Below are 9,607 nucleotides of genomic sequence, written 5' to 3' on the forward strand. Positions count from 1 at the left end.
AAAACGCTGTGGAGCTCACCAAATTCAATAAAGGAGTACGGCCGCACGGCGCTGCTGATGCGTTTGGGGTCATAGGTGATGATAAACTCCTTCTGCAGCTCATCCAGGAAGCAGAAAGCCAGGACACTGGGGTAGTTTGCGGTGCACACCATCAGGTATCCAACACCCAGAGCGCTCGTAAAGCTGAAACACACACACACACAAACATTATTGCTTTTCATACACTGCACTCCTTCCTCTTGACAGAAACCCTGGGAAACTGTAATTAGGACACCAGGCTAAATACAGTGCAGATTATTATGGGGAAAAAAAACGCACAATGGCATTTGTGATTGTGCTGCTTGCTGCTCTGAACACAGTACAAATACTATTTCAGCACATTTGTGGCTCACAGATTCACACGTTCACAGCCAATTAAACACAATCCCACATTCACATGCACCTCAGCAGACTCTCTATCTTTTGGCCCTGCAGTGTTAATTGATACACTGAGCACAAATTAAATTCCCCAGACACAAAGACTTGCACATTATCTGAAGAGCTCAGAGCTCTGCTGAGGTGAACGTCGGTTATCACAACATCTAAATTGATGTGGAACATAAATGTCAACAAACAGAGCCGACGTGACGAGAACAGAAACACAGAAATATAGAATATATCTGAAGAATGAGGGTCAATCTGATACCAGCATGTCACCGCATAGCTGCAGCGCCTCAGTAATCAAGTAAATGACTAACGCACAAATATCAGAGGGACGCAGGCCTGATCCTTAATCGCAAAACACTGAGTGATGGTTAATACTGTGGCCTCTAGTTTTACAGTGCCTACAGTGAGTAAGTAAAGTTCATTTATACAGCACCTTTCAACAGCAGGCATCTCAAAGTGTTTCGCAATAAAAGACAGAAGAAACCGAACATTCAAAGGCTCCACGGGGAATGAATTGCAAAATTTAGGAGCCACAACTTCAAAAGGCACAGTCTCCTTTAGTTTTTAGCCCAGAGGGGGGAAGAAGCACCGAGCCCTGATCAGAAGACCTCAGACACTTAGTAGTGATATAGGGCAGTAGTAGCTGAGTGATGCAGGCAGGTGTCTCACCATGCAGCTGCAAAAATGATTACAAGAATCAGTCTATGCAGGAGAAAGATGCAAATACTTTATTCTCTCTGGTCATAAAGCACCAGTTTCTAGAGCACAAGGGCTGTGGCATTTGAGGCGAGAAACAGGAAGCACAGTAACAGAATCTTGGTTCATATTTGATCAGCACTGCTTAGATTTACTGTTTGATCCAAGCGGTGACCTCTGAGGCTGAAATGAGGCCAATATGGAAGCGTCAAAAACTGCAGTTCCTCTAATGTCCACTAGAGGCTAGTGGCTTAACGTTACGCATATTTAAGGGTGGATCCAACCCTCGCTCCACCACAGCTCCACCCTCTCGCCCAAATACGGTCATTTCTGGCTCCAAAAAACAGAAGACGGTGACGGCCAAACTCAAGGCTTCAAAACGGGAGTCTACAAACCAATGAGTGATGTCACGGAAGCTACGTCCATTATTCATTCAGTCTATAGTTTGATCACAGTTTTTTCAGCCTGTTTTAACAGTACAGGAAGCATTATGGCGCCCACTTCCTTCACAAACTCTCATACTACGGCCAAACAGTGAAGTAAAATATGATTATGAAGACATTTTGGGTCAGAAATAGGAAACACACTGCCAGAATCTTGGTTTTAATTTTGATCAGCACTACCTAGTGTTTTCATTTTGATCTGAGTTTGGTCTGTGTTAGAGACGGCGGGAAACAGGGGCGGGTCTCTCTCTTGATCCACTTAATACTGTCTGCGTCAGTGATGGCGGACATACAAAAATGCAGAAGTACGATTTGTAGTTTGAGCAACTGCCCTTTAGCCAACGAACATGCACGGTAAGACGCTAACATGTCACCCAGCGGGTTTGAGCTGAGAGATGAGCAGCGAGATCTGGGAGCTGGTCAGATGAAGTTTACCACACTTCATTGACACACACTACACACACACACTGTAATGACACAAAGCTGGTTGAAAATCCACAAAGTGTGCACACGAAACAATTCACTGAAACTAGTTTGTGATTGTAAAGCTGTGTCAGTGTTTGGTTGCACCACAGAGACGTACTGTAATACCCAGTTCAGACCAGATTCATGATGAGACGAGTTAAAATAGACAACTTCTTGCAATGTGCTGTTGTGCAATGTTCTCAAACCCTGCTGGTTCACACCAATGCATGAATATGACAGAATGTAAAGTAGGATGTGTTAAGGTTACTGCAAAGCCTCTGCATCCTGTCAGACACACTGTATATAATATAGTCCCTGTATAACAGAAGATAAACAGGGCTTGAAAGGAGAAATAAGTGAACTTGTGTTCCAGAAATGTCCAAATTAATTCAGCTACAGATGTTTCTGATGAGTCATTTCCACACCGAATGATCTGAGGAATCTTCCCCTGCCTTCAGACATGTAAGAGACATAACAACAGCTTCTACAGAGCCCAGAGTATCACACAACAGATTAACCTGTGACTTTAAACACTTCCTGCGTCAGCCTGACCTTCACTGTCTCCTGGCCTTCTCTTCTGCAAATGCTTCAGGCTCTCATTGATCAAAGGGACTCTTATCAAGAGCGATTCCGGTTGTTGAAAGGTACGGCTGACTCATTGATGATCCGGAGTTTCTTTTGAGTTCATGTTCTCTGTCTTAATAAGACTAATTAGCTCTTAACAAACAGTGCTTGAGAGAGTTTCAAAGCTTTTCCCTGAGCACCAGCGGGGCTTTTAGAAACAGTTTGACACCTCAAATGAAGGCTCAGCCGTCAAATCACTCAAATTAAAAGCATTTTTCCATCAAAGTTGTGTTAGAGGGTCAAGAAGAGAGCAGAAGAACTGTCAGCACAAGACCGTTTCATCTCTCATGGGTGTCAAATCTCTAAAGCTAAATCTCTAGACTGTATTTTATTGAAAACATGTTAAGTGAATCATTTCATAGTCATATAAATACTGCTCTCATCATGCATGAACAGTAAACCACAAATTACTGGGTATCATACTTTGTTTATCACAGCTGTTAGCTGTATTGCATTCATATATATAAAGGGCCCCTTAGAAGGACCACAGATTAAGCATATCAAATCAACAGCCTTACTTGACATTGTACGGTCCAGTCTTCAGTGTGCAGCGGTCGGGAAACTGTCCGAGTTTCTTGGAGAGACCCTTGAGGTGCCTCTTGGTTTCCTGAAGCTCTCTGTCCTGCTCATAATCAGTGGATGCAGACAGAGGCAGGCCATCTCCGACCCGGACCACAGAGGCGAACAACACCATCGACATCTTACAGCTCTGGCAATCTCACTGCAGCCCTGCAAACACACACAAGAGAGGGAAGGAAGGTTATTAAAAGTGCAGCAATATTAACTGAGTATCCAACGTTGTTCAATACAGAGCTTTCAGTTCAATCAGCCAACCATTTTGTTGTGTTAAGTCCAGTTCAGGCCAAAGATTTGTGACAAGACGAGTTGAAACAAACGACTGTCAAGGCTCCATTCTATAAGCTGCTGGTTCACAGGAAGTGACCACGATGAGACTGTGTTGAGCTCAGTCGAGCTCAGACTGGCCAGTTCACACCGCTGCAACGTTCTGACACGGCTTCATCTCATCGTGACTCTTTGGTCTGAACTGGACTTTAGTCACTACGAGTCTCTGTGAAGTCCAGGGCTGTTCATAACATCACAACACTCAGGACGCCACAGTTTGTTCCACCCTACTGAAGCTGCTCCTTTTTTTGAAACCACCACAGAGTCGCTGATAAGTTTACTCTCAGCCATGCTTGTTCTTTCAACATCAGGTTGTGTTGTTCATGTGCTAACTGGCTAACTAGCGTCTTGAGTCTGTCCTGGCGTTCTTTTTGGTTTCACTTCTTGAATGATAAATACAGATGATCACCGCCCGCTGCTGTGGGTTTATTTCCTCTCACGCAGGCACAGAATGCACAGGCTGGTTAGCCGTCGGCTGTCGTCTCTGTGGTGCATTCAAGTGAAACTTTTTGGCTGAAACACAGGCGACACAACAGTCAGCCTTTGTCACCACTACTTATCTGAAGACAGTCTGATGTGTCTGGGCCTTTAGAGATTTGACAAATGAAACGATGGCTCAGGTACTGTTTATTCTGCTGTATGGATAATGTGAGGAACTGTAGAGCTGCAGTAACTGCTATCTTTCAGTCAAAGTTCAGTCAAACAGTTAATTCTCTTTTTAACCAACATCAAATATTCATCAGTTTATAATCTGCATCAATACGTACACAGGCCCTTCATGGTCCCCTGGGATCCTGTAGTGTTTCTTACTCACTATCTGCTCAGCTCATAGTGTGTTTTTCTACAGACGTCCACACACTTTGTGTGTTTTACAATCTTATCAATGTCCTGCCTAACTGACATTTCCTCCAGGTCTCTATGAATAAGTGAGTGATCTCATGTGCAGTCAGTGTGAGTCAAACTATCCACAACGACCATCATGTTTAAACCGCAGCTACGTCAAAACATGAAGACAAATATCTTCTACGTGGTGTCACAGCACTTCAACATTTTAAACACAGTAAGGGGGAACCTGCAGTGGGTTTTATAAGTAAAGAGCTTTAAAGCAATAAGTTCTTAGACACCTTCATACAACACAGCCTCAGTACGAGGGAACACGAGGGAGTTCTTCCAGAACAAAACAGAACACCTCAAAAGAGGAGGAAGAATATATCTGAGGTGCTGTTTTCTCCAGAGGGATTCTGGTGTCTGCAGAACAGTGTGTATATTTTTTCTATTGAAGGTATACTATGTAGGAGAAGAAAAAAACAATATGTAGACTCACAGAAAAGTGAGTGTAGCCCTCTCAATCATCAATTATGACCTACTAGAAGTGTGTGGCGATGTAGTTTCCTGCAGAGACCATAACCTCTGCCTGGATTTTATTTTATTCTTATTTTCTGTGCTTGATGTGTTTATGGGCGTGTCCCCCCACAGCCATGAGGTGAGGTCAGGGCTTTATAACAAGGTAGTGACCAGGTGCCACACCATAAGCAGCAGACATCCACTCCACTGAGGTCAAGCTGACTGATTCTAGATGGATGGAAACAATTCTTACTGATAACAGGCGACTGCATTACAGTGAAGTGAAGTTCCAACTATTATTTACCTTTATATTTACTTTATTATCTGTCATTATATCCACATTACTGATGATTATTCATCAAAAATCTCACAGTGAAAATATTCTGTAAAAAAGCACCAACAGCCGACAACACTGTCGCCATATCGATATCCAAGTATCTGGTCAAAAACTGGGGGTTATTTGATTATCTCTATATAATCACTCAGCCCTGCTCGTCACTCTACGTCGTACCTTTGTCTATAATGCTCTTGTATGGTTTGTATATTTTTACTTCTGTTCTTATATACCTCTTGTTTATTCCTATTTTTGTGTTCATCTGTGCTTGTGTCTGTCTTGGTGCTGCAACCAAACATTAATTTGACCTTTATGGATCAAAAAAGACTTCTCACATCAGACTAACAGAGATGCTGCGATGGTTAATTAGGCATGCATGAGCTTTGGTCCCTGGGACACACACTGATTGTAATGTTAGTGGTACATGTCCATGTGTCTATGTGCTGCTGTGAACGATGGTCAGAGCTGGTCGGTGGCTGTCGTGAGGTGAGGTCGGTGGTGCTAGAACCACGGACAGCTCCACAGACTGTGTGAGGGCCGATCAGATCAGATGAAGGAGTGCTGAGTGTGATTCAATCACGACCATCTTTCAGCGCAGACGAGACAGAAACATGAACATTTTATAGCCTCATAGCTGACTCAGCTGTTCAACCTTACCACATTGGTTAATAACGTTAACGTCAGTAATTAGGCTCCATCACCACCACGGTTTGACAGAGAAGAGACGCTAATGCTAGCCAGCTAACCTGAGGGACATCACTGTTTGCTTTGTTGACATAATATTTCCCCCTAACCACCGGCTCATTAACGAGCTACATGTGTCGTGCTTCAAAGTGTTTCCTATATAATGAGCTGACAGGTTTTAGTAAAAGAAAACTAGCCAGCTAGCTACACAGGACCAGGTTAGCCAGTTAGCCAACATTAGCAGCTAACCAACATTAGCTCGTTCGCCGCATTCCCTTCCAGCTAACGTTAGCAGGCTAGCGAGCTAACAGCTAGCTACTTTGACAACTCGGGCAAAGCTACGAGCAACACACACGTCACATGATTTAAAATCATTAGTGTGGTATTTAATACTCACCAAACGAGTGTAGCATCATGTGAACATGTGTAACATGCGGGTATCAATCTGTGCACAGAGCACAGGTAGTTAGCTCATCACACACAGCTGTGATGATTCCGTATGTTTACGTGGCTGTAGCGCGGTGCATTGTGGGTAACCTCTCATCAGCATCACAGGAAACAACAAAGATGCTCTGTTGAAATGAAACATCAGGAAAATTAATATTTGGGTGGAATCAACATATTTATTTATTAATAGTTAAACTGAAGTTATTCATATGAACCTCCCTCTGCTACAGTAAAGAGTCGTTTATTTTATTTATTAATTATTTCTCATTTATTATTGTACAGACCCACAGTACCTTATTGATGTAGCACTCTTTTAATGTTTTTGCCCCTGTTTCAGTTTGGTGTTACTTCTATATGTTGAGGCAGAGCACACTGAAATCAATAGTTTGAGCTGGGTTCATTCACAATGACAGGATTTATCTTTTTCTGTCAGATATAACAGGTAAAATCAGGTCAGCTGAGTCAGTGGCAGCCAGTTTAGTCTCTTATAAAACATTAGAAAGCTGTTTCTGATTTTATTCAAGTTTAATTTGAAGTGAATAAGCTACTTCTGTCTCTGCACTACTGTTACATTTCTGTTTGCACTATTGTCACACCAGAGACTCTTGTGCCTCATGTCTCTGCATTCTTTGCATTTTGTCTTGTCTTGTCTTGTTTTTTATTTTTTCTGTATAGCTTAGTCAGATCTATATTGTATATATTTTCTTCATTTTTAGTTCTAGATTGATGTGTACACAGCGGTGTACAACACAGGTCTGAGAGTAACGTTATTTCAATTGTCCATATGTCCAGTGCATATGTGACATATTGACAAATAAAGTTGACTTGACTTGAGCGTCTTTTATTTACTTGGTTTTTAAACTTTTTTTTTATCTGTCTTCTTTTGAAACCTGTTGTTGTCATTACTTGTCTGTTTTATTTTTGTGAGGCTCTTTGTTTTTTTGAAAAGTGCTCTATAAATAAAGACTATTAATATTATTATTAAAGATTACTAATTGAGACAGGTCTTTATTGGTCTAAATGTGAAGCTGCACCAGGCTGGTAAAAGGGACTGGGTGTTCAGGCTTTTAGTTGAACAGTGTTCCTGTTCGGCCTCACCAAAACAATTAGGGTCAGAGATCATTTTTTCACACTAAGACCAAAATCTGGAACGAGATCCCAGACCACATGAGAGCATTAACCTCTGTGACACATTTCAAACATACATATAAACACACCTGGAACCACTGACTCAGATCTCATGTTGCTCACTCCACTCTCTAATGTGTCTGTGTAGCAACTTCTGTTTTGTTGTTGTCTCTGTTGATTGTTTGTATTTTGTACTGTGATGTGTTTTTGTACTGCTGAACAGGAACCTGCTGAAAACCTGTTTTACCTGCAACACACCTGATGTGACGTCTAATGCCTTTCCTGTATAAATAAATAAATGACGTTAAATACAGTTTGTTCTGGAGCTTTCAGTCACATCTCGTGGAAACACTGCAGTCACATAGCCAGCACCTTTAAAAGGACAGTGCACCCAAAAATGAAAATTCAGCCATTATCTACTCACCCATATGCCGAGGGAGGCTCAGGTGAACACTTCAGGACACTTGGATCACTACGGACGAGCAGTATGGAGATATTTTGTGGTTTCAATTATGTGTTTTTGGACGTTTGAATCTGGGGCGCTGTCAGCCTCCATTAGGTGGAGTTGTGTTGCTACCTCCTCTCCCCTTGGATCTCTGCAAGTGATGTGAGGACTCTAAAACTTCACCTGAGCCTCCCTCGGCATATGGGTGAGTAGATAATGGCTGAAGTTTCATTTTTGGGTGCACTATCCCTTTAAGCCTTCAGCAACCAGGACGGCATGAAACATCTACAAACAGGAGTCACAGTGTGGATGGTAGAATAGATCATATACTGTAGATGATAACAAAAATAAAACTCAACAAATGCTATTTACAGTCCAACAAGGTGGGTAAACAGTAACTAATGTGTTACTGTAAATTATTTCTCTTTACCTGAGCTTGACTCTATGATGGACCCCAGGTTTCATCATTCAGATCTTCATCACATTTCGGTCATCTTGTTATTCTCTCCTCTCTTCTTGCTCCAGCTGAATATTTTCCCACTGACACCCGGCACCAAATGAGCCCTTCTCCCGAGCATCTGAAGCATCTGAGAGTTTTTTCAATGTTAAAATTAAAATAACATGAAAGATGAATAATGCGTACTCAGAGCCTGCCAAGCGTCAGTGCTGCACTCAAACTGGAAATAGGCCGCTCACTGGCATCAGCACTTTTTCCTATTTTCATACATTTCCTGTTGGAATGAGGAAGAAAACACAAACTGTGGCCGCAGGAAATAAAAACAATACAGAGACGGTTAGTGGCCTCATCCTTCACACACAGCCGTGCAATCTCCCCAGAGCCGAGGCAATGTGTCAGCCTGGAGGGGCCTCCTCAGTGCCCCCACGGCCCGTGTATGTGTGTGTGTGTGTGTGTGTGTGTAAGGGAGAGAGAAAAACAGGCACGCAGAGTGAAAGTGGATGATGGATGTCTGCTGCTGCTGACAACTTGATGAATCGCCACAGGTCTCGGCGAGTGTTTAGTGCAGAGAGTGTCAGGTGTGAGGAAGGCGGTGTCGTCATTCGCAGTGACACAGTCTAAACAGAGGTGCAAACACATCAGCATTCAAATGCATCAGCACCAATCCTCTCTTTCCCTGAATGTCATCATTATACAGTTGAACTTTTTCAGCTCAGCACTTCTTGAGAAGTGTGACACATGGAAACACCTGCAGAATGCTGTCCTGCTTCACCTGCAGGAAGTTTTTTTAAATAAATAAAATTCATGAAATGTGGTTTTTAAGGACTTCCTGTCTGGGGTGAGAATCAATATAATAATAAGCCTAAAAGTCTGGAGCCTCTGTCGTTGTCCTTGGAGATCGCAATGTTCATTATACCTAACAATAAACACTGTGGGACAGACTGAGCATCACAAGGACAGCTGCATTAGGTCTGTTCTCAGGGTGGTGCTAACAAAGGTCACAAGGTCACTAGAATCCAAAGATGTTATATTGTGAGGAGAGTTTAAATGTGCCCTGCACAATCACCAGGAAACATCCTCTGGAGGACATGAACATCCACATCAGTGTTTATGACAGTGTGTCCACCTGCTGCTGACAGACCTTTGTACTTAATTTAGACACCTCAGTGTGTGTGTGTGTGTGTGTGTGTGTGTGTGTGTGTGTGTGTGTG

General features: G+C 42.6%; 1 protein-coding gene across 4 annotated transcripts in view; it reads right to left on the bottom strand.

Annotated features, from left to right (window-relative positions):
* The window catches only part of sec22a (SEC22 homolog A, vesicle trafficking protein), a 104,876-nt gene extending 98,405 nt beyond the window's left edge, over nucleotides 1-6,471 (bottom strand). For 2 of the 4 annotated variants that reach the window (XR_007570271.1, XM_050049488.1), the window contains exons 1-3: nucleotides 6,317-6,467; nucleotides 3,173-3,383; nucleotides 20-183 (exon numbers count right to left, since the gene is read on the bottom strand). Coding sequence is in view for 3 of the 4 variants with exons in the window: in XM_050049488.1 (XP_049905445.1) it covers nucleotides 20-183; nucleotides 3,173-3,354 (346 nt within the window). In the remaining variant the exon portion in view is untranslated. Of the gene's footprint in view, nucleotides 1-19; nucleotides 184-3,172; nucleotides 3,384-6,316 lie in introns of all 4 variants that reach the window. The other 2 variants (XM_050049490.1, XM_050049491.1) reach the window with 2 other exon arrangements.
* Between the last annotated feature and the right edge of the window lie 3,136 nt (nucleotides 6,472-9,607).

This window comes from Epinephelus moara, chromosome 7 (genome assembly GCF_006386435.1).
Source record: "Epinephelus moara isolate mb chromosome 7, YSFRI_EMoa_1.0, whole genome shotgun sequence".
Taxonomy (NCBI): Eukaryota; Metazoa; Chordata; class Actinopteri; order Perciformes; family Serranidae; genus Epinephelus; species Epinephelus moara.